Source organism: Erithacus rubecula (genome assembly GCF_903797595.1).
Source record: "Erithacus rubecula genome assembly, chromosome: 6".
NCBI classification, from domain to species: Eukaryota; Metazoa; Chordata; class Aves; order Passeriformes; family Muscicapidae; genus Erithacus; species Erithacus rubecula.
Genome location: NC_136688.1, coordinates 28,291,244 through 28,315,274, shown reverse-complemented (window position 1 = coordinate 28,315,274; position 24,031 = coordinate 28,291,244). Strand labels below are relative to the sequence as shown.

General features: G+C 43.2%; 1 protein-coding gene across 4 annotated transcripts in view; it reads right to left on the bottom strand.

The window, feature by feature from the left end:
• The window catches only part of ACTN1 (actinin alpha 1), an 85,559-nt gene that overhangs the window by 35,219 nt on the left and 26,309 nt on the right, over window positions 1–24,031 (bottom strand). For all 4 annotated transcript variants that reach the window (XM_079309639.1, XM_079309637.1, XM_079309636.1 and 1 more), the window contains exons 2-3: window positions 9,976–10,090; window positions 4,841–4,960 (exon numbers count right to left, since the gene is read on the bottom strand). In XM_079309639.1, coding sequence (XP_079165765.1) covers window positions 4,841–4,960; window positions 9,976–10,090 — 235 coding nt within the window. The remainder of the gene's footprint in view (window positions 1–4,840; window positions 4,961–9,975; window positions 10,091–24,031) is intronic.

Sequence of the window (24,031 nt, the reverse complement as noted above, 5' to 3'; positions counted from 1 at the left end):
AAATACTTCAATGCTGAAAATGCTTCATGAACAGTAATAAATCAATCAGTGAGTTGAAACAGGTAATTAATATTGCTGCTCCATGGATTTTAATTGGAAATAAAGGTCCAGACACTTACATAAAACCAACAGCATTAAGTTGCTAATGCTGCATAAGAACTCAGCACTATGTGCTGGTCACGTCCTCAAATTCCAGTTTTATAAAGTCAGCTGGTGGAATTAAGGTGGAAGCATCCCTTCTTTCCCAGTCCTCCTCACAGCACTAACCATTAAAAAAGGAAGATGTGATCCCTCTCCCTATATCTGATTATTCCTTAGGAGTGCACAAAAACAAAGCTGCTGTGGAGGAATTCCATCCAGAATATTTCTACCACTTCATCTCTACATGTCATTTCATTCTACATAGTACCACCACCTACCAAGCAGATACTGATGTCAGTGAGATTAGTGTGTGATCCATCCCAGAACACACCTTTAACACAATCCTCTGTCCCTTTTTTTTTTTTTGGTTGGCCTTCGAAATAGAGTTGACAAAATGGTTATAATGGAAGCAGGCAAACATTTTTAATTTCACTTCTAGTGTTAAAAATCTTCTCCTGGAAACCTGATTACAAAGTCAACCAGCCTGATCAGAAGACTCCACGCTCTTTGGCCCTCCTCACTCACTTCTCCATCCCAGCATACCCTGCTGCCAACCTCCTTTTCCTTCAGAATTCATCACCCTTCATCTGCTGCCAGTCTCTTTCTAGTATAGTAGAATAGGCCAAGAAAAAAAAAAGTGAAAAACATGGTTGCAAAACAGGTCTGCAAGAAGCTTTCTGCTTCCTGGTGATGAAGAAAAAGAAACTCCACAGGAACTGTTAAAAAGTTGAATACAACACTACAAAGCTAGAACAATCTAATGTTTAATTAAAGACAATATGCTGTTCCCTGCTGATACAAGGAAGCCTCAGTAATGTGAGAGCAGTTCATGTATTGAAAGTCTTGCAATCAGACAGTATTTTCTAAAAGCCTGACTCTGCTTTCCAAGTGCTCTTTCTAGGCAGGGCCTCTGCAAGCACTGTGTGCACTTCACCACCAGCAGCTGTTGAAGGAACAGCAGCAGCAAGCACATGTTATCAATGTGATTTACATTCAACTTGAGGGTTGATCAGTTGCTGGCTAAAGCTGGTGAGGCATCTGCATCCACTAGAAGGAAATTTTTTGCAATTGTGAATATGCTTCCACCCAGCTCCTATCATTGTACCAGTAACAAGCATGCAAAAACTACAGTACTAGCTGACCACAGAGATGTGCCTTTTGAAATGCCACCACCTCTTTTAAAGATATAAACTCATTTTGAAGAACGCAAAAATTATTAAACTTCCTTTCCTGCCATGGAGAGTTAAAAGCAGAATCAACAACACAGAAACTGTTATCCCCTCCTAGATAATTCTGAGCTGCCATGAGAGCACAGCCTCTGGTTACCCTATGGAGACAAGTTGCAGGGCATGAACAACTGGCAGGATAGCATTATGATCTGGGAATTGGAGACACAGAACAACAATGGTGATGACAAAAAGGCTGCTCTGCATTTTGTTTGTCAAACAGAAGCCAAATACAGCAGGACAACTATCCATGTCTCTATCTTCAGAAAGCATGTTGCTACATGATGGTTCTGTCAGACTTAGGACAGAGAGCTGGCACTGCTTGTGAAGGTGTAACTCTCAAGTCCCTAACAGAGGGGACAGCACATAGGGACAAATAAAAAGCTGTGCTTCACTCACTTAACACAGGGAGCCCCTATTTTTCCCCCCTCTTTCCGTGGTGAAAGAAATGTACGCTTGCACTGTAGGTGTTTTTCTCAGATAGGACTTTTGCAATAATTGAAATCTCTAAGCTTTATTTCTCCCTTTACTTGTGTAGGTGAGAATAGGGATCAGTTCATCCAAAATTATCTGGATGTTGAAGTAAGTAAGATCTGTTTAAGAAAGCAGCAACTTTCTATGCAGATTTAAGGTAGAAATAAACCAGTCTTAGGATGACATTCTTGACCTATTCAGTCTGTTAAATCCCAGGAGCATTTGACATGAGTATTACAGCAAAAAAAGGCTCCTGAAGTGTCAGATAACAGTGAGATTTAAAAGCAGAGGAAAATCATTTGGCTTGATCCAGATTTACATAGATCTGCTGTATGCCACAACACACTTTGATTCCATGGACTCTGGCTAACAAAATATTTAGATTAAAACAAAACAAAACAAAACCAAATCCCCAAAAAACCAGGACACTGATGGCCATTGTGTACAGAGAACTACAGCTGGACTGCAGACCTTTCACACAGGACCTTGCTGCCCAGCAGACCAGAGATAGAACAAGCCCCTGAGGTAAGCAGTGTGCTCCCTCAGCCAGTACCACCACACTGCTACTACATGGTGGCTCTCTTCTCTGAGAGAAAAGCTCCCTACAAAACTTTCTACATCAGTCCAACCTGACCAAGACATCTATAGCTCATATTCTTGGTGCAGAAGTATGACCAACTCATTGGTTTTGACTTTCTACCTTGCTGCTGCAGGATGTCTTTTAAAAGTCTCAAAGCAAGTCCCTAAAATTCATGCTACAGAAAGGTTCATAATCCCTCACATGTGCAGAATAAACTGCTGGGCAAAAGTCCACGTTTATAGCTGATGTGCAGTTTACTGCCCACCAAGCACCTGATGGGCTGGGCAGAAGCCCCTGCAGCAGGTTATGTTCCTTGGTGACAAGCAGAGGGGCCTGGGCTCACTCAGTCCATGCTGTGACCACACTTACCTGAGCTGAGCTGGCATCACTGCCCAGGCCCAAGCACTCTGTGTAAAAAATTAAAGCTTAACCTGAGATTAAACTGCAGTGCTATGCTGCCTTTGGTAGTGTAAAGAAAGCCATGTGTGTTGTACATGTAGCTGCACAGGCACCAGGACAAAGGAAAGCCAAGAAACATCTGGCAAGGGAGTTCAAGATCACTATTCAGATTGATATGGATCATACCTCTGTCACAAAATGGCACTTCACAATCTATTTCTGAACAGGGTAATTGCTATGAGTCCACACTGAATAAGTGGGCCCTGGTGATCTCTGGTCACAGATCATTTGACTTGCAAATGATTTCTAAGAGCTATGAAATGCAGTCATAGCTGACTCAGGAACAGAGATTAAAAAAAGAAATCCCTCAGAAGAAGAGGAAAAGAAATTAGTGCCAGGGAGAACAGAATCAGAAGGGAAAAAAAGGTGGGGGGGAATTTAGTAAGAAAGAAAGATAGGGTTTACACATACTCTGGAAAACAGGAGCTATTTTAAGATACACCATCTCTGGGGTCCAGATTCAGCTTCCAGTTCTCTAGTCTGAAAAGGGTTCTATACAGATATGGACTATTGTATCAGATACTGGATGCATCAGTCTTTTTGTGAGGACAGCAAATAACCTTAGATATGTATTTGTGCTCCATAAACAGTACTCACAGCCAACAGTCAATAGCCTCAGACTGCTACTGCTGATAAAGGTGAGAAATTTGAAGAAAAGTTTTGTATGCAAAATATCAGTATCATTCAGCCACTGACCTCTTGCATTTTGCTCTTCAACACCAAAAACAGTGAAGAGACATCTGCAATGTCTCTGACACTAGTTCTAAATTATTCCAAAGCCTCCATGAAGTTAAAGCAGTATGTTGAGGTAAAGGTTTTGATAAGGCAAGCATAAGCACCTGCACTGACTGAGGTAATCTGCCTGATCTGACATGGAACAAATGAACCATAGGATGGGTACAGGTGCTGGACATGTCCCAAGAGAATGCTTGAAAATTCAGAATTGAGGACAGCATGCCAAGACTGCAGTGACCTCATGAGCTGAGAACAGGCAGAGCTCAGCCCTGTAGCCCCAGGACTGTCCCAAAGAAGGAACACTCATCTAGAACTGTATCATGGGCTCATTTCCTGGCTGTGTCATGAGTTTCCCTAGAGAAACCAAGTATTTCCATCTGCAAGGTGGAGATAACAAACCTCCCTCATTTTCCATGGTCACTGTAAAGACAAACCTAGAAATATCTCAGAAGCAGAGTGTCTCCACAGCAACAGTGACAACCTGGATCCACAGGAAGGACTTACAAACAGATCCAGAAGAGAGAAAAACAAGTGTCATGAAAACTTGTAAGCCCTCCTGGGACTTAGGTGACATATCTCCAAAACATCCACCACTCCTGCTAAAAGACAAAAATCCTATACAGCTGCCTGCTTTCTGCATGATCTTCAAGTTCTTGAGGGCATTCCAGATGCTGCCCACACTGATCTCTACACAGTGATACAAGGCTTCCAGCCAGAGCATCCAGCTCTGGTAGGGTGCACAAACAGAAGCCTGGAAGCCCTGAAAATTGGAGGCTCCTGGGGTTTCCTTGTTCTGTGCTGGGGACTGCATTTGGCTTTGACTCATGCAACATCCTCCAGAAATAGATCCTCTCCAGCAGCTCTGAAACAAGCTAAACACAAATAGCTGCTATGCTTCAATTCAGAGTTTTCTTCATCTGAGAAAGAAATATCTCAATTAATTTGTTTCTTCTATTGCTTGAAGTTTTCCTTAACTCATGAGAACCAGGAGAAAAGCAGGACAATCTGACCAATAGTGCCAAATGGAAATCAGGTTTGGCAGCCTGGTGTGAAGACAGGATTTAAATCCAGGGTAAAGGCTACTACATCCCATTTTTAACTCAAATGTTTATTCTACATGAACACAGTAGGGGTAGGGACGTGCAAAGGGAAATGACATGCAGCTATGAAAGAAAGGCAAGGGCTTAGCACAGCTTGGGCTCAGAAAATCAGATGGTTCCTTTACCTTCTGCTCCAATGGATACTAGCTTGACTCCTTTGCTGGCAATGAAATCCAAGGCCTTGTTCACATTGGATATTTTGTGCACTCGCATTTTGCCTCTTTCAGGCTTAGCCAGACGTTCACCTAGTAAGAAAAGAGGCAAAAAAAAAAATTAAAAAAACATTAGAGAAATTCTGAATGTGTTCTTCCCTGGTGCATGTTTTCTGTGGTGTGGCTCCCACTGCTCAGCCTGGCAGAGAGCAGACCCCCCTGCACCCTTTCAGGACAGCCACACTCCCTGTTTAAGCACCCCCAGAAAGAATCAGACAGAAAGGGATCTTTTTGATGCATCACAGGTAAGCTGGGAACAGAAAACCTGTCTTTTTCAGAGTAGGTTTGCATCAGACGTGAAAAAATCTGTTAAAACCCCACTGAGCCAGGCAGTGGAACCAACCTCCTGTAGCCACAGATAACAAGGCCTGGAAAGAGCATCAACTCCCTGACCTGACAAAGACAGGTGAGGAGCTCTCCTCCAGCATTTGCAACACCCAACTTACAAAGAAATTTCTCCTTGCAACTACCTACAGTCAAATATGAGGGTGATCTTGTACCTCACCTTTTCTTTCCTCCAGCCAAGACTCAGACCTTCTACCTCTCTAGTTTCTCCACTGAATGGCCAGGAAATAAAATTACTTACTTTGCAAAGTGGCCTTACAACTGTAAAAACTGTCACATCAACTTCTTTCCATTAAGCCCAATGTATTTCTAACTCTATATTAAGTCTTAAACACAAGTGCATTTTAAGTGTTTATACTGAGGCACAAAGAAGGAAGCAACCTTAATGAACAGGTTAATTAATCTCTGATAGAAATCAGTCGCAGGAAAACACTCAGCTTCAGACTGCAACAAAGCTGGTAGATTCAGAAAAGCACTTTCCAACTTTATTTACTTGAAAGAGGTGCATTAAGTGTAGTCATGTCCTTCTTGATAGGTTGCTTGTAATTACACTCACAGTCTAATTTTACTAACAATAACCCAAACACTCAGCAATTAAAGCTTGCACATGTGGACTTTTCAAAGAAACCTCAAATACAAATATAATTATATGGGAATTCAGGAACCACCTGTATATGACACGATATTAGAAGTGACGAGAGCATCCACTTACAAATCACAAACTCCAAGATATAAAAACAATCTAAAGGAAACCCAAGCCAGTTTTGTATTTTAAAAAAGTTGCAATTAAAAGGAGATCAAACGGGCAAGTCTAGGCAAGTCACTTGACCTATTCAGTTCCAAGTCTCCAGCTATACCTTGAACTGAATTTTTAAGTCAATGCAAGCTGACTCAAACTCCTTATTTGAGGTTTAAGTGCAAGAAAGAAAAGTACTTGGCTTGTTTTCTAACATAGGTGTGAGGAAAAGCTAAAACAGAGAAGAGAATCTCTGTTTTATCTCCATAATCATGCCCTACAAAGAAGTCTGGAAATTACAATCCTTTAGAAGTATTTCAGTGGTTACTGCAAAGTGGTGTCATTACCTCACACTAAAGGACAAAACCCGATTCATTTTTAAAAGGAAACACTGATGCACTGATTTTTGACAATTTAAGTAAAAAGCTGTATTTTATGGTACTGCCTCCTTCCTAAGATTAAAAAAAAACCCAACTCTTTTGCTTTAATGGAACCTTAAATACACTGTGACAGTACACTGCTTTATTTTTCCATTTGGACAATGCCAGTCATTCTAAAGAAAAGCTGAAGCATTTTTTGTGACAGTTATTTGTGACAGTTTCACAATGACATTTTTACGTGCAATTTTACAAAAGACTTATTCCTATGTAGCCAAATGTCAAGAAAATGGGTTGGGCCAGCTAAAACCCAGCCATTTCCTCCAGTTCAGTGCAACTGTAAACTAGCCTTGCAAAAAGAAAAGTAAAAACAAGTGATTAGGTTTCAGCTGGAATAGCAAGCTGATCCAATTCACCTCGTGGCCGCATGTGCAATGCCAGTGCACTGGAGAGCATCTGAACTTTCTCCCTGGGGCTGGGGAGAGCAGGGTTGTTCCCCCTGACAGCCACGAGATCCTTGAGTAATTGATGGTCATTGCAAACCTCTCTCAGATTCAAATCCTTTCTCTGCAAACTTTTTAGCTTTCAAAGTCCAATGACTATTTCCTTCAGACTTGGACTTCATTACAGATTCAGACTTCCAGAAAAAAGCATCATCTGGTTCCATGCCATCCATTATTAATGATGTGGATTGTTAAAAGGAAGCCTGCTAGAAATATGCTCTACTTTGAGCTATTGGCATCATTGGCTTTATTTCTCAGTACTTCTCTTTGCTGACAAAATGAAAACAGTCTGCTACTCCCTTCCATTCTCTTGTCCTCATGCAATAGCCCAAGGCTGTGCTTTAAAAGTCAAACAATGCAAGTACATGTTGGCATAGAAGTTATTCACTGCAAATTGTTTAGGAAAAATCTCAGTTAGTGACTCTATATGTTTGAAGGGGAAAAAACCACCTTGCAACTTTGAAAAAGGCTAAATTTACATTCAGACTTTTAAAATAGTCTTGCAGTATTATTTTTAAAATCAGTTTGTCAGGGAAAGGAAACACATGGTGAAATGAATTAAAGTGTGTCTTTTGGGGCAGCTTCTAAGGGGGACTGCAGTTGTTACTTCCAACCACAGAGGCCAACCAGACAGGATCTACAATGAGGAAGTCCCAGTCCATGGAGCTTCCCCTGCTGTACAGCGATGGGGAACCAAGGGGCTCTTGTGGGGCTGAAAGAGAACCTGTCAGCAGCACTGTCACCTCCAGAAGGTACCATACTGAGTGGAACTGAAACATTCTCTTCTTGCAGATATCATTGCTTCCTAGTTTGGAAAACTGCACTGGATGGGTAAACTGCTTCCCACCCGCCCCAGCTGCCTGTCAGCAATGTGTTCCCAAGGACATGGGAGGGGTTCCCTCCCTGAAACATGGCAGCCCCTCTCTCCAGAAGCTTCCCTGATGCAGACTCCATCCTTCCTGCCATGGCAGAGTGGCAGTCCCCCTGCAGCAGGGGCAGAGGGAGATGGTGCTCCCTCACCCCCACACATCCCAGCCAGGTGGAGAGGCACTGAGCTGCACACAGTTCTCAGCCAAGCTGACCCAGCACTCTCATGGCTGAAAGCTCTTATGGCCATCATACTCTGGGTTAGAGATCAGCCTGCCACAGAGTAATCCTGCCCATACCAAACTCCCATCAGCAGCTCTGCAGTCCCCCAGAATATGTGAAGAGGAAACTGTGAGGCAAGAGCTGAAAGGAAAGGCCAGAAGCTGGAACTGGAAAGCAAACAGCCATCCAGAGACTCACCGTCCTGGCAGATGATGAGTGGGAACCATGGAACAAAACATACAGGTGAGCCCTTGCCAGACATCAGGAGACTCCTGACCCTCACACACTGCTCTCCTTGTGGGCTGCTACTTCCCCAGCTACAAACCTGAGGGGTTGCTAGAGGAGCTGGCAACTGGAAGGAGGCTCTGTTTGAGTTCCCTTATCATAATGGATAAGGGAACTGCTATGATGGAAGTGAAATGAGGAAAAAACGTGCTATGTTTCTCTTTTTCTGCTGCTGTACTTAGGAGAGCTGCATTCTAGCTTCTGCTGTCTCTAGGGAAAGGATGTCCAGTCTCAGGTGTGTGAAGGACTGTGGTCTCTGGTGGGATGCAGTCCCCAGTTACCCCCCATCCTTTGCCCCTGGTCATGCAGCAGCAGGCTGCAGGCACAGACACACACTGCACTGGGACAGGTACGTGCCATGCCCACACCACTGCAATTGGAAGCTGCTGGCTTCTTCCCAGAGGTGGCTCTGCCAGTGAGCTACCAAAGGAACAACAACAGAGGAGGAGTAGGAGATGATGCAAGGAAATTAAGCAGCATGAGATACAAGATCCCCTGCTTTAGCACCAAGCCTCATCTGCCGCCTCCTACACATCCTTCTCTCCCCTATCTTCCAGTCCAGCTATTAGAAGCTAAGCCATCAAGGCCCATCTGCCCCAGAGTCCAGGCTGCAGACCTGCCTCTCTGAAGGAACAAAAATACAGAAAATACACTAACAGGACTCTCATTTCTTACAGGCAGTGCAGAAATGTGTACACTGCAAAGTTCTGATAGTGTTTTGAATTCAGATGGCTCCACACCACCAGCATGGGCAAACCCCCTGAGATTTCATTCTACATTCATAACTTCTTGGAACACAGTGATGATAAACTGACAGAATCTTTACGTTAAATAGGAGGTAAAGGAAAGGGACATAGGAAAGTCTGAGTGATATTATCATGGCCATTTTATTAGAAAGCACACCAACTTCAGGAATTCAAGTCACTGGGTTGCTGTAACTGGCACAAAAGCAATCAAAACAAAGTCTGTGAGCTGGGGGTAAACAATCCCAGTTTGATAAATACAGTCTTGCCCTCTTTCAATCCCTACTACAAAACTTCACTAAGGTATTTATTTCATGAGCAAATCAAAAGGGATTACTGCTTATATGAAATAATCCCCTGGGAGTCTGTCTAGTAGTGGGATATTTGAGACACAGAGTAAAAACAAATCTGACCTAACTTGTTCATGCCACTGCTTTTATTTCAGACTGAGTATTTTGAGATTTTGCTTTTCTTTGGGATTTTTTCTTCCCTGTGAAAGTTTGAGCATTAAGCTCAGATTGAAACTAGAATGGAAAAACTTCAGTCATGGCTGAAATTGAATGACACAGAAGATTTACTGGTTTGACTTCATTCTTCCAGTAACTTCTATCATACTCCCACTGCCATGTCGCTTCAGTATGATTTCCCAGTGCAGCATTCCCACACCTCCCAGAGCTGCTTCATCAGCCCTGCCAAGCAGTAAGAGCCACTGGCTGGATCTTCACAGGAGGCTGTGCATTCCTGACAGGCAGAGAAAAGCCAAGAAGCCAGAGCAGGAATGCAATAGGGAGCCTGCACAGTCCATGAGCTTCGGAGCACATTCCAAAATGGCCACTGCTGGAGACATATATTTAGGGAGAAATTTGTTCTGAATCAGGAAGCAGCTGTTCTTGCATTCTGGCAAAAACTGCAGCATTACAGCCCTTGCAGTCAATATCCTGCATGCAACACCACACAGAACCTCTCTCACCTGAAATGACTTCCAGAAGTAACATGAGTTTAAGACCATCCCTGAAATCTTCCTCTATGTTCTCAATCTGTGTCCCAGCCTTGCGGAGGTGAGAATTACACCATGCTGTAAATGTCTAAAACACAGGAAAGAAAAAAAAAAAAAAAGCAGTCAGTAATCTTCCCACAAACCAAACAACAATTCCCAACCAAATCAGTGCTGCTAAGCATCCCACAAATGCTCATTAGGTTATCAGTCTCCATCCCATGTCCTTGAGGAGCACAAGCATTTACACCTCTAAATACCCAAAAAAGTTGCAGGATGTTTCTGCAGCAGAGGGAATCTGAGACAGTCATTTTACAGCTCCAGCACATCTAATGTTCTGGAGAGGTTTCTCATTTTCTGTTTACCTTAGAATACCCTGAAAACTATTTTAAAACATGCTAAGTGCTCAGATTGGTAAGGACTTCCAGTGGTATAGATAACACATATTAATACCAAGGAAAATAGAGAACACCGTTCCAGATGATCTGTCTCTAGAGGGGTGCTTGAGCAAAAAAAAGAACCATTCTTCAATTGCCTCTTGTCTGCTCCATCCCCAGCAGCCCCTAGACACGGAAGGACAGCATGCTGAGCTCCTCAGCCACATAAATCACATCTCAATAGTGTCCTGCTGCCTCCATTCTCACTGACTGCTAAGCAGACCTCCCTTTCACCTTTCCTCCCCCATCACATGGAGGAGTAAATACTTCCTGAGTAAGCATAGTATCACCCATCTCAGCAGAAGGGCAGATCCCAGAAAGGATATAGGTAACCATTACTTAGTGACACTACTGCCTAGTGCAGCCCCAAACTCCCACTACTTGAGAGCCTCTGGCAGAAGCATCATTGCAGCCATCTCAAAAATAAAATCACAGTCACTCTCTAATTAGTGGTACCATGCAACACCACAGGAATAATAATACAAGTCTGAAGTGCAGGACAGACTGGGGCCCAACCTACAATACAGCCAGTACTATGCAGGCTAAACAAAATTCTTTTTTTGAAAGCACCTTCTGACCTCAACTAGTCAAGATAAAAGTATCTCTCATGCGAGAGAAATTAATTTCACCACAACAAATGACAGCACATATTTTGTGTTTGCAATCTGTAAGCCCATGCTCTGAACAATGGGCATGTGAAGCACTGACAGGGGAAGAGGCCATCTCTTCCAAGAGATGTGACAAAAGGAGCTCTCAAAAGTTCACCATGTGAACTGCTCTGAAAGAGAAAAGTTTGATGGTCAAACCACAAGAAGCAAATATAAAACATCTCAGACACGTCTGTGTGGTATAGACCTTAACAGGTGAATCAAAGAGCTGAATCTCATCAGAACATGCAGATGCTGTTTGACACAAAACTACTGTTTGAAGAGTATGGCAGAAACCAGGAGGACGAGTTTGTTCAAGTGCTAATGAACGTGCTTTGCAGTGTTTGAATAGCAGACCAAGTAAACATTTCCATTGTACAACCTGATAACCCCTCTATCATTCTCTAAAGAGAAGAGTGAGGTTACTCAAAAAAGAATGCATCCAAAAGCTCAGTACTACCACAAGGAAAGCTTTCCCTCCCCCTCTCAGATGTGGTCTTAGAGCCAATTCAACTCACTGACCCAAAGAAAATTGTTTACTTTCTTAAGACTAGTCTTCTGCTCAGTAGTGCATGGAGGCAGTTCAGTGGTATCTAACAAGCCTCTACAAAAGAAAATTGGGCACACAAGGGCCAAGCAGGAGGGTGGAGTGGACCACAGCAGCCATGCCATTTTAAACTGCTGGGGAACCACAGAGGAAGGATTCATTTAATACTGAAGCACAGCATGGCAAAATTTTAGAAATGCTCTGCTACTACTTACTCCATGCATGGGATTTTGAAAGATTACCCCAAATGGCAACAGGATTGTTCTTGGTTATCTCAAAGCTGGGCTTTCACTACTAACCTGCTCTCATTTGAGTTCACCAGAGCACAAATAGTGTGGCAGAATCTTTCCTAGCAAAAAGCATTGCTCAGCAGCTGCCAAGCTTTCCTCTGCTGTGCTCTGGCCTTGTTCTCCACTGGGACTGTGGAATGGAGCAGGATAACAGCACAGCTGTAGATACTTTTATGGCAATGGCACTTTGGACGGATGCATGTATTGTGAAAGTCCAGGATCTTTTTTTTCAAAATGGACTGGTTTCCTTCCAGATTTGGAAGCTCAGAAAAAAGAAGAGTAAGTAATTAAGCACCTTTTATTGCTTTTTATTGCTAATTCCCTGAGGAGAAAAAAAAAGGTAGTGGGTTTTTTTTTAAATAAGAGTGGTTTTATTTGGAAAAGGGCCCTATATCCTAAAGTACATCCTTTTGGTGCTATTTTCTTCATTCTACTGCTTGAGCTGTATTACAAGAAGAGAGGTTAATTTATTTGTCTCCCTTTTGCAGTCAGGCTACTTCACTCTTCCAGATAAGGCAAATGAGAGCAGAGATGCTTTCTAAGGCTACGTCATCATCACATAAAAAGTATGAGAGCAAGTTATGTCACAAAGGTTGTGGATGCTCATGAACGTCCTTCTCATATCTGGAAAGCAGACATGAAGCAGTGTCTGGCCCTAGGTGACATACAAAATTCATGCTGATTTGAGGAGGAACCCTGAGATCCAACTCATAGGCCACAAGGCTGCCCTTTTATTTCTTGTCTGACTTCTCTGAAGCAATTTCAGTTTTCTTCTCCATCATCCAAAGCAGATCACACATCTCTGCTTTATATCACTGATAATTCCAATAGAGGTGTACAGGGCATCCCTCTGCAGAGTTTGAGGGTGGAAGAGACTTCTACACTTCCAAGAAACACAAATGAAGTTAAATGCAAACCACAAATCTTCTAAACTCTGCTTTATCAAATAGCCTGGCAGGATAACTAGATCAGTGATAATATTTTTTATTGCTTCAAGAGTCACCTAGGGCTTGGTAGAAAACAAGTCCCAGAGGCAGCATCAACTTCTCAACTGGAACCATCTCCATCTCATCATGGCTTCAGGCTGAAGTGACAATTCTCCAAATAGTGCCATTAGCCATGAGTGGCAGAATAGACACTTCAGCTCATCATGAACATGGACCATAAAGGGTATCTAGACAGAGCACACAGAGCTTCCATGAGACAATTCCCAGATGCACAGACATTTTCTGAAGGCGTCTTCAGGTCCTACATGAACCCCAACAAGCATAATGCTATAAGCAGAAGAATAGCTTATGTGAACAGCAACAACCAGTAACACAGTGTGGATGCATTAGGCCATTTTACAAGAAAGCAGGATTATGAATGCTTTTAATAGCTGCAGTGGGACTCACAAACTGTATTCACCACATATCAACCCTATCAAAATATAATCACCAGAAAACAGCTTTATGCTGCATTTACTGTATATATTGCAGAAGGGTAAAACAGCTTCTTACTTCAAAGCAGTAAATTGGAAAGAGATCTGACACATAGAAGAAGCCTGGAGAAAAGCGTCAGAAAAAGCAAAAGGAAGCAAAAGAAGGGAGAGCTGAAATTTTTGCTGTCCACTGAGTCTTGCAATCCTGGCAGTCTTGTTTATAGCCATTTTTACTGGCTTGGTTTCTTGTATCTGCACAGGATCCTTTTTGTTATTCTAGGAAATCTACTGAAACCTCCCACTCACCCCAGCCACCTTCTGGGCGAGGCAGCCGCTCCTCCCCACGCCTTGAGTCACCAGTGGCAACTGGCTCAGGGGGCTGCTAAGCCCTGCTGTGCTGCCTGCCACCAGCAAAAAGGTTTCAAAAGTGGAAAGGGCTGTCAAAAGCAGCCAGCCACCTTCCTGGTGCAGGCCTGGCCCTGGGAGCAGCCAGGCAAGGAAAAATCCACAAAAAACCACCACAACTGCATTTGTTGTGGTGAGGTGACTTGCACCCCAGTTCAGAGGGCAAAAATACACTGCCAGACAGGAAGCTGCTTGGAAACAGCAGATGCTCTTCCCTGCTGTCTGCAGACACAGAAGGCTGGAGATTATTCTCCTGCTTACTTCTAACTCCCTGTCCCAAAGACAAGAAAACAAATAGTCTGCTAATCTTGAGGCTTATGGAAGTTTCAGAGCTGGAAAACTACTTACTGTTAAATAATAGCACAGCAACCTCACACCATAAATTTTCTGCAGCAACTGCACAAGAGGTGCAAACAGAGCTGTATTTCTTGGCCCTTGGATCTTTCCATTTATTGTACTCAATTTTATTTTTGGACACAATAGATTGCCAGGACACCCCTGCAGGTCTGCCTCTGGTTCACTGCTCACTATGGAAGATTTCTGATGAAGAGGCACATGTGTTTGCATGCACATGGATGCACTTCTCATCACTGCTCTTTGTACTCCCTGCTCCTATCTAGCTATGATATGTAGTTTTTTTGTTTCATTTTTATTTTCTTTTTGTATCTCAGCCTAATCAGCAAGATCCCTGATATCAAGATCAACTCTTGCTATTTGGTTGCTGGGTCCTGGACAAACAATAGCACATTGGTATTCTACCACAATATAACCTGTCAGATAATAAAAAGAATAACAAATGCTATTAAAAGCAAGCATATATGATTAACTGTTCTGTTCCCAGCATATTCACTGTTGGGATATCCTCTACAAGCCTACCTGCATACCAATTTTAACAGTCATGCACACCCTTTTTCTTGACACAGCATGAAAAGTTTTTGCTTCTTCATTGTATTAACCCTTTCCCAGTCATAAGCTAGTCAAAACAACAGTCAGGTGATAGCTAGTCCTGCAACCAAAGCTCTAATGAGATAGTATCTTCAGCTAGGCCCTTCCAGGAATCTCTCAGCCCTGTCACTGCAAACCCACCCATATCACTGTGCATACACACATGCACTCTGTGGTATTCTCTGCACTTCCCCAACATCTGCTTTTGTTCCTGAAAGCCAATAACCTTTCCCCTCCACACTGTTACTTCCTACCTTTCTGGTACCAAAGTGGCTCAGGCAGAATCCCTAAAACCTAGGGAAGCAGGAGAGTAAGTCAACATTTTAAAGTTTAAAGAATGTTTGCTGCCTCAAAAGCAGCAGCATTATGATACCACTCAGAGGAAATCTAGACAGCTCTTTGTTGAAAGGAGGCAGTCATGAGGCACTTCAGCTGCTGAGCAACTTTAGCAGTGTAAATGTCAAAGCTACCACAACCACATAAATGACAGATATTAAAAATAAAAATGGTCAGTTTCATCTCTTTGTGGCTGTGACAGTGGCATTCCAGCTTTATCTGACTTTTCCAGATGCTCTTTACTTCTCTCCTTGCTAAATCACTCTTCCACACAGCCCTGCTTTCCGTGGGTGAATATAAACTTTCTGACACAGCCAAGAGGCTGCTGTATTTGTGTAACAGCCCTGGAAAAGCTGTAACTGAGCCAGAGCAGTGCTCACTGCCTCTTTTCTGACAGGAGAAAGGTCTGGTTTAAGCAAAAGACTTCACTGGAGCACTGCCTCTCCAGACCACCACCACCCTGCTCGAAGAGCAGCAGTGTTCACAGCCACCGAGGCACCCTCATTCCTTGTATTTATGCTGGGGGATGAATTTTAATCGAGTACTTCAAGACAGCTCTGCTGTTGAGATTTGTCCACAAAGGTTTGGCTCCTGTTAAGGGGTGGAGCTGCTAGCACACAGATCTGTCTAGTAGCAGAGCTTGATGCTGTCACACACGTGCTCTGCAAAGGGAGATCTCGAGTGGGCTGAAAGCTATGGGTGCTAGTCCAGGCATTCTTTTAGTGTTGTAGGGGAAATAACAGCAGGACCCCCTTTCCAGTCACCAGAAAATAAAGCAGGATGTTCAAACAATACTTCATACACGGCTGAAAAACAAAATCAGTGTACCCAGCTGCAAGTGCTGCACTTCTGCTAGCAATGCAGTCAGCAGTGCACCTGGGCTCTGACTGCACAGCCAGGCTGCATTCCCTGCCTGGCCTGAACACAAACCCTCCGTGGCTCCTGCTACAGGACTGCTGGGATAGATCAGCCAATTCTTACAACAGCTTTTGCAGCTGAGTCCATGCTGCAAGGGCTTTTATTTAAATAAATTTATCTGAAACAAGGACTGATGCAATCATCTAATAACAGCTAATAGTTTATTACAGCAGGGAGGAAACTGCTGCACACACCATTTTTTAAGCAATAAGATTACTAATAAAGCAGTCCAGCTACCCCATAATGGGATCTTTTCCACCTCAGTAGTCTGGAAGCTGAACATACTGTATCAATTAAGGAGGATGCTAGCCCAAGGCCACCACAAATTTCTCTCTCTTGATACTTGAGCAGACAGACTAGGCCATCATCAACTTACTAACTGGAAGGATTTGAGGAGGCCACGAAAAATGAAGCTCAACAATCCAGTTCCAGTTTCCCCTCATTCAGCAGGAGCTAATTTACCAGCATTACCTCTCAGGGTCTCATGTGATTTTTCCCCTTCCTAATGCTACTGCTAGAATCCTCCTTTCACATCTTAAAGCACTTGGAAGAAATGCTGGGGTCTCGTGGGTGGCTGCTTAACACCCTCCCCACACTCAAACACAGACTCAATTGACAGGCTTGGTTGCAGCTTCTTTTTCTACAAAAGTCTGTGATATAAGCTGACAAGGAGGTGCTCATTTAATTGGGCAGTAATTACAAAGTAATGCTAGATCCACACCCTGACACAAGAAAGGCTATGGCTGACACAACAGTTCACACCAACAACCCTAGTGAAGAAACCTGGGCTGCTCATGAGATACAACTGGCCCATGGAATATTTTCTCTGCCCACGTGCTGCAGATGACAGAGGCTTTACACACATATGTATTACTGGCTTCTGATAGAGATGGAGGGAGTGCAGACCCACTACAGTCTGTATATTGCACCTCCTGGATTACTCCTTGGTGTGCTTGGATGTCTGCTAGAACGCCCAAAAATACTCAGAAATGGCTGTCCTCTCCCCTCAGGGGAGCTCTATGTATTGCAGACCCTCTACACAAACCTCATCTCAAGTACATGGAGCCACCCGAAGTACCTTTTATTCAAACCTGAATTAAGAGAAAAGCCACTCTTTGCCATACTCCCCAATCTCATCTTTTAACCTGAAATACCTTCACTGCATGTTGCTTTGCATTTGAAGCCACATTACAATTTTGAAATGAAGAAAGGCATTTGATAAACCCTTTTAGTATTTATGTTCCAAGCCCAGTCTCCAGGACATCAGGGTAGTTCAAAGAGCTTGGTTTGTTTTCACAAGTTATATTATCAGCAGCTGACCTCTAAAGAATTACAGGTATGATGCTCAGTGAGATGAAGGCTGCACAATGAAGAGCTTTGCTTTCCAATAGAGCTGGCCTTTTAGAAAGGCTGAAGGAATTAAATGGATATTCAGAAGGAATCATTACAGATGCTTGCAGCACAATTTCACCACCTCCACTAAAGGAGTTCAGCACTACTAGCATCAGTGCTAATGTCCTGTTCTGGATTAATTGCAGCTGCTGAGTTCCAAGCTGAAAGACAAAATATAGCCCACACTATTTTCTCAAGTGCTATGCCCTGAAAACAGGAGGTATCATTACACTGTACTGTGCAGTACCAGCACCTGCTCAAAGAACCATCTGGTGGCTGCATAAGGACTTACTGACGGTGAAAAGGCAAATTGTAAGTCTATTGGCATTTACCAACCCCAGGGCACAGCCCCTGCAATTTGGAATCATAGAACTCAGTCACTACTTCTAAGCCACTTTCCAAAACCCATCTCTGTAGCTCAGGATGAGAACAATACAGCAGTAAGAGCTCCATCCCTAAGTGTAACAGCATAAAGCAGCATGGATTCCACTGGTAGTGTGAAGTTCTCTTTGTCCAGAGGATCTAGGAACTGCTGCATAGAGAAAATAAACTCTTCTGACAGCCAATTCATCCTTTTGGACACTGGCAATGAATCAGCAGCACATCACTTACAAGAAACACCATGTAAATTCAGTGCAGGAGTTTTCATTTTGCCCAGTGGAATACAGTTATCAGTGTCTTGCACAGTTTTTAATTCTCATATCCTGGAAGACAGGACAAAAAAAGAAAAACCCAAAGTCTATTTCACATTGGCTTTTCGCTGGTGTGGTGGTAACTCCCTTGGAGCCAAAACACGCCCTTTTATTAGCTAGCAATAGGCTGAAGAGGCTAGGGCAGAAATCTCAATCCAGCACACTTCCTGTCCAACACAGGGTAAATATTTGTTCTCCTCTACATTTGAGCCTCTGGAGCCTTCAACTTCTGCTACAGAACTGCACTATTTCACAAAGAAATCTGCTTCTGGTATTTGAAAGCTACTGACCATTAAATCAATGAGTTGGCTGGTATTTCAGATCAGTAAAGTGTAAGGTCTCTTCATCCCTGATAAAACCAGAGAGCACTAATAGCTCGGAAAATACAATATTCCTTTACACCAGAGAGCACTCACAGCTAGGAAAATACAATAAGCATTCAAACATGCAAAAACCATGGAAAAAAATCCCCAAAACTATACAAGGATATCAACTGGCCAGAAGTAAGGTCTTTTAGAGTTTATCATAAAGTTCAGACTAGCAAGACTCTTCATTATACTCCTTTCTCCCATGAAATCAGCTCATAAATGTCAACTTGCTTCCAGCTCTCTCATAACAAAAACTAAACAGAGCTTGTCTCAGCATTTTATATGCTGAATCTCCCACATGCTTTATAGCATTTCAAGATATACTGGAAGAAATCACTTTACCACACTAGGATGCAACTATTTATAGACTGAAAAGTGGCAACAAACCACTGAAAGCCAAACTGTTCGATTCATGGAAGCTAAACTCCAACAGCTCAGCACAGGACAGGACCAAGACCCCAGGATGAAAACCTGCACAAGCAGTCTTATATTCCTGATGGCAGGCCTGCACCTCATATTTCACCATCCAGGTTTATCCAGACCCACTGATGTCATGTGAAGGTGGGTGTCACCCATCTGGTCCCAGGAACAGGCTGGGGGAAGACAGAGAACACCTGGCACTGTAACAGAGCAGGACATGCAGCTCTGCTCCAGCCCTGGCCTATCTGACAGCATGGGCCAAAGGTACAAGACTTCCCTTGAAGCAGGTCAGGAAAGCACGTTTCCCCTGGTGGATTCACAGGCAGACACAAACACAAGTGCTCCAGTGAAGATTTGCCATGCTTCTGCCATGAAGGTGCATGTTGGGGCCTGTCAGTTTATATCAAGTGCACAGAGCCACAGTGCAGGAGCTGATCTGGCTGAGAGCCCTTCTGCAGTGCAGGTTCACAGACATCTGGGGCTGCCCAGAGCTTCACAGCTGGTGTTTGTTCTGTGGCTCTTCTTTGGCTGTTTACTTTGCTGATGATGGGAAAAGAGGGAAGAGGAAGTTACAGCTTCATTTATCCAGGTTTTTCAAATGTTTAAATATCCAGAGCTACGTAAACATGTTGACTAATTGAAACAACTGAATGTATTGCCCACTGCTCTGTATGGATGCTGAAAAACTAGCACAAAGCATTGGCAGAAATTTAGGGACTCTGCAGCTCTGAAACATAAAAAAACTTGAAATAGTCCCTTTTTCTGATGGATGATTGCAAATGTTTTGGATAAAAGAAATTATAGTTGCATTTCAAGCAAGAAAGGGTCTCCAAACCAGTGTTTGGCATGCAGCCTCAGAGCTCCCTGTCCAAGAGCAAGGAATCAGAAAGGATAGGCTACATGGCATAGATGGCATTTGGGCTTCACTCCCATCACCAGCAACACCAACTCTTGGATAAAACATACATAAAAAAAGCAAGATTTTTGGATATATTTATCCCCTTGGCCATCATCACTACCCCTGACACAATGTGCTGTCAACATTCAGAGCTCTCTCGGTCACTTGCAACTGTGCAAAACATAATTCCCAGCTCCAGAGGGGTCATTCCCAGCTCAGAGTCACAAGGTCTGCAATTGTTAACCTGAAATGGGGTTTTCCAAAATTAAGAAAATTGCTCCTGGGATAAGATGACTCTGATTCACATGTGCTACCAAGGAAGTAAGGGCCCTGAAGATGCACAGGGATCTTACTGTGCTGGGAAGTACCATACACAGGGTGAAAAGTTCCAAAGCACCTCAATGTGAGACTCGAGATGTGGGTGGAAGTAAGTAGGCAGTGTTAGGGTGCTTGGCAGTGGTCTCAGCACACCCACAGCCTACCTCTTGTCATTTTCTATATCAAGATCATAGTAGAGAGAATTGATCCACAAAGACTGATCCTATCTGAAAAAGGGACAAAACAGTTCACAACTCCTACAAGCTACACAAGTGTGTCTGAACTGCAGCCTCCTATGCAAGACCACAGGCCTGAATCCCCCCACTCTCCAATGTTTGGAGCCATCTCCTTGTTCTCAATAGCTACATCCTGCTGCCACAGTGCATTCTGCTCCAGTTTGGTCCATGCTGTTGGTGCTGCCAGCCTAATGTAAGGGAAACATAATGTGCCAGTCTATAGCAGATCCCACCTAAGCAAGGCAGCACAAACAAGCAAGAAAGCAACTGAAAATGCAATGAGCAGATAGCTGGCATCAGGGGCTGGTACAGTGCAGGTTCACATCTCACAGCACAGGTAAGAATGGGAGAGGTTGAAACAGGGCCTTAAAACAAAAATAGGTACCTCATATTTAATAAGGTGAAGAAGGGGATGCTGCTGAAGAGACGTGAACTGAAGGGTACGTTTAAAAGTGATGGATGACAAAAATTACTGCTGCAGCTATTTGGGTGAGTGTGATTGGATTGCTTCATGGAGGTCAAGAAAATGAATTGCCATTACTCAAACATAAGATAATTGTGTCTGTGTGAGAGCTGCATGGAGATTCATCAGCCATTCTAAATAAAATGTCAGGTCAGAGCAGGGAATGTCACATCTATTGTTGGATAAAAGGATTTAACTGATCTGGAGAAAGGCAAGATACTGAAGATTTACATAAAGGCACTGTAAAAAAAGTCTCACTGCTAACACATGTAAGCAATGTCTTCTAGAATGCAAAATACAGAACTGAGCCTTGGGAACCTTGAAAAGGGACCACCTGAGCACCCCTCCTTCCTTCCACCTCCACCCATACAACACAGAAAAAGAGACTGAGAAGGTGGAACCCTTCCTCCATCTACCCCCAAGCAGATGTGCTCCTTTCATTCACACAAACAGAGCTGCAGGAGTTGTCACCTTGTACTGCTGTTCCTTCTGCTACAGTCTTTAGTGTGGCACAAGCTTTCCAGTGTGTCCAGTCTGTGTCTAATTGAACCTGCAGGCCTTCAACAGTGCACAGAAAAGCAGTGTTAGGATGATCAGATCCTCAGTGAATTACTGGGAGTTGACCACAGGAATTTTGCCTCCCAGGCTTTAACTCTTAGGTGGCCTCACATATTTGCACAGTTGTAGATTCAACAGTTTTTTTCACTTCGAGTTTAAATAACTTACAGCTTAAATGAAACCACTAATAACAACAAAAAATTATATAGATCAGTGTCTCTGTGTCCTGTGGTTGTGGGGACAAATATTTATTAAGGTAATTACCATATGTAAAATTGAATTGCATCATCACTTACTTTTAATTGGATACCAAAAGTATTAAAGCTAGTATGGGTGGCGAGATTATTGAGACAGTCTTTTCTGGAATCTTAAGACATATTCTGTGCTTAGGCATATGTCATCTAAGAGTAAAATACAATAGGATTTAAACTCTCTACAATAGTACTGAATAGCAAGTTATTTCTCAGTGAACATCACAGCCTGAGGAGGGGTCAAATTAGTGAAAATCTCCACGGGCCTCAAGGCATCTGCATGCCACTGCAAGCTTCCAGCACTGACCTACCACCACATGCACTGCAAGTGATGGGATCTCCCATCTTCATGCAGTAAATACAGTCCTGACTGGTAGAGCTGTGCTTTGAGTGATCTGTGCCAAGCCTGTGGGTACACCTGGACAGCACAGTGAAAAACAGGGCAGAGCATCTGAGCCAAGGTACCAGGAACTGGTGGTAGTACAGCACAGCTTACCAATGGCCATCTACCAGAGGAGCTGCAACAGGCAGCCAGGGCATAGTGCCCTGCAGAGATTAGGACCCAGCAAACATGGGAACTGAGGCTCAGTAGTACAGTGGAGCAAAGAAGGGGAGTTCACATCTTCTCAGCATGTTGTGTTCAGACCAGAATGAAGATCTTAAGACAAAGTAAGGAAAAAAGGACGGTTGAAGATTAAAATTATGATAGGGCATAATTACAGCAGGAGTTTTGTTCCAGACTGCTGTGGTTCAATGTTTCAGACATCCCAAGAGACCAGCAACTGCATTAAGAGAGATGGAGGCAATGCTGGCTCACCCAACAGAACATTTGGCTGAGGACAGCACAGCACTCTCCCTTGCGTCCTTCAATTTGTTGCCTTTGCTCCAAACTCACTCTCCTTGGCCCTGCCCACAGCCACCAAAAATTCAGGATGGGAATCTAAGGACAATATACTTAACTTCAAGAGGATGCAATCTTTAAAGACTTTCTTGATCTAGCGAGCAAAACATTGTATTTTTATCTATTTTTATCTAAATTATATTGTCTTGAGACTGTTTATGTAGTTTATCAAAGCAAGAAACACTATCTAAATGAAGTCAGATGTGGGACTGATACCAAGGATTAAGAGCAAAAGAGAAACATTCCAGTTTGCTGGGTATTTTTGTTTTCTTCTTTCTTTGATCTTTTTTTCAACCCGAACCATTAGCAAAGGCAGTTCCAGTTCTTAGTAGCACAGTAGCTCAGAGCTAGTATCTGTAAGTACTGTTTGTTATTTTAAAAGGTTGTGCTATGGGTTTATAGACTAATTTTCCAAAACTTTTACAAAAAGGAAAAAAGGGAAACCAGACTTAAAGGCACATGCACCAGGGATCTGCAATACTTTGTGAGGGTGTTGAGCTTGCTGGAATAGCTGCCCTAGGTAAAGCCTGGGAAAGGCAGCAAACTTTCTGGACTTAACCCAAAGGCTACCAAGGAGAATGTTTCTACTGACTGCTGGGAGTTGGGTTCAGGCCCTGCACTGTGGGGGAGAGTGGCAGAATGACAAAAAAAAATCTGATGACTCTAACCACGTCCAAAGGAGCAGTAAGGAGCTGCTGCATTATTTAAAAGTAGTCATGCAGAACACCTTACCAAATACTATTGGGAAAAATTGATCTCTTTTTAAACCTAGCAGCAAGATTTTCACTTTCCTGATGACAGGAAAGCCTAAGGGAACATAGCAGGAAACACACTGCAGAAGGAACTGCAAGGAAAACACTGCTAACCAGCCAGTTCAGCCCATCAGGAAATGTTTACTCTTTTTTATTTTTCCATGTCAAAATGCTGGAGGCTTCAAACTATGCTCTCTGAGAAACAGAGAACAAAGGGACATAGGGACACAAATCCCAGCATCAATGTCCTGGGCAAACAGACATTGCCATTGACTGGTGAGGACTTGGGGACCAGCCCAAGACTGCCTTCTGTTAAAGCCATGCTCTGCTCCACAGTCACCCTCTGAAAAGATGTGACAAGCCCAAGTGTAACCTGTATTACTAACACCACTCTGCTGTGTCTGGCTTGGGAAACTGGCACACAGAGCAGACAGGAAAGCACATGAAATATTTGAACACAGGACCCGAATCTGTAGCAACTCCAATGGCTGAGAACAGACTGTGATTTAAGCACTACCACAGACACATTCAAATTCTTGCATTTTCTCATTTCTAGGAGATGAGGTTAAAGAGCTCACCACAAGAAAGGACATATGATGTAAACTGGATGGTGAATGCCAGAACTATGCTGGGTTGTTGTTTTTTTTACTGTGCTCCACACATATCCAAAGCCTTTCCATTTATAGGAAGAGCCATTGGTACAAAAGGTACATTCTTCATTGGACCAGAGGAGGCACCATTCTGGGTATGAAAATGTTAGCTTAGTTAAGGAATAGGAGAAAAATCTCCAGTGTTTTCCCTCATTAAGAGGAGCCTTCAGATGGGCAGAGGACTGAAA